The following is a 1,306-nucleotide window of genomic DNA, read 5'->3' on the forward strand; positions in this document are numbered from 1 at the left end:
CACACCTGAGAGAGAGAGAGAAAGAATAAAACACACCTGAGAGAGAGGGAGAGAGAATAAAACACACCTCAGAGAGACACTAGAGACAGCAGAGACAGTAGAGACAGTAGAGACGTGTCTCACCACAGGCCCAGAGGTCGACTGCTTTCCCGTACGGATCCTTCCTTAAAACCTCTGGAGACAGATAACCTGGAGTCCCCGCAAAGCCTGTAAACACACACACACACACACACATATAAATTACAGAATTATAACAAAGAATGTCTGCTGCCGTAGCAACAGGTGGTTGCCGTGGTGATGGAGGTGGTTGTTTGTGTGCTTCTGAGACGTATTGATGAACTGAGTTTAAAATAATATAAAAATAATAAGAATTAGTAAATAAATGAAATAAGACAAAATAATAATGAGGAATAAAAAGAAAACCCAATAATAAAGAAAATAAAGTTAAATGAGAAGTGGTAAAGAAAATGAAATGAAGTTAAAGTACGACACGTAATCGGAAGTAAAACAGAATGAAATAAAGCGAAGTAAAATAAAATAAAATTTGACTGAATAAAATAAAAAATATGTAAAAAAATAAATAAATTTAAATAAAATAAAATGAACATAGAAGTTTACTCCTGTTGGAGTAAAAAGAAAACGTACTAGCAGTATTAATACTGCAGTAGTACTTACCGAACCACGCCTGCTGGTCTCCCTCCACCTCGATGGCGAGGCCGAAGTCAGCCAGTTTCACCGCCGCTCCTTTAGACTTAGAGGCCAGCAGCAGGTTCTCTGGCTGGAGACACAGGGCACATGCTAACATGCTAACTCTGCCCACTGGTTTACATTGGAGATGCTAACAGTGCTAACGGGACCTACTGTAATTATGAAAGTGTACATGTGAAGTGGCCACAGACAGACAAAGGGTCTGATCTCACCTTCAGGTCTCTGTGGACCACGCCCATCTGATGACAGTGTAGCACCGCCTCCAAAATCTGCTGGATACAGTGACTGTTGAATGACAGAGGTCAGAGGTCAGATGTCATGTGTGAACCTCAGATAAGAAAATAAAAAATAAAGCAGCTGATGAGTAGATAGATCAGTATTTCCTACCTGGCGTCGGCTTCACTGTAATATTCTCTGGCTACAATATCTTCAAATAACTCTCCACCTGTCACCCTGAGACCCAGGAAAATGTATTTATTTATATTTCAATATTTATACTAAACAAAACAGAACATATATAGCACATATATCAAAACAAATTCTAACAAAATAATATAAACAAAAAATATAAACACAACGTAACACAACGTAACACAAC

The 1,306-nt window shown here is 38.6% G+C and overlaps 1 protein-coding gene across 1 annotated transcript in view; it reads right to left on the reverse strand.

Annotated features, from left to right (window-relative positions):
• Window positions 1–79: 79 nt before the first annotated feature.
• LOC111653402 (calcium/calmodulin-dependent protein kinase type II subunit alpha-like) overlaps window positions 80–1,306 on the reverse strand; it is a gene marked incomplete at its 5' end in the record, with an annotated part of 9,454 nt that continues 8,227 nt past the window's right edge. Inside the window, 4 exons of the mRNA XM_023404005.2 lie at window positions 80–207; window positions 676–778; window positions 921–993; window positions 1,096–1,161. Of these exons, the coding sequence (XP_023259773.2) occupies window positions 80–207; window positions 676–778; window positions 921–993; window positions 1,096–1,161 (370 nt within the window). The remainder of the gene's footprint in view (window positions 208–675; window positions 779–920; window positions 994–1,095; window positions 1,162–1,306) is intronic.

This window comes from Seriola lalandi, unplaced genomic scaffold, assembly GCF_002814215.2.
Source record: "Seriola lalandi dorsalis isolate HSWRI2012SDOR001 ecotype SW California unplaced genomic scaffold, Sedor1 jcf7180002054195, whole genome shotgun sequence".
NCBI classification, from domain to species: domain Eukaryota; kingdom Metazoa; phylum Chordata; class Actinopteri; order Carangiformes; family Carangidae; genus Seriola; species Seriola lalandi.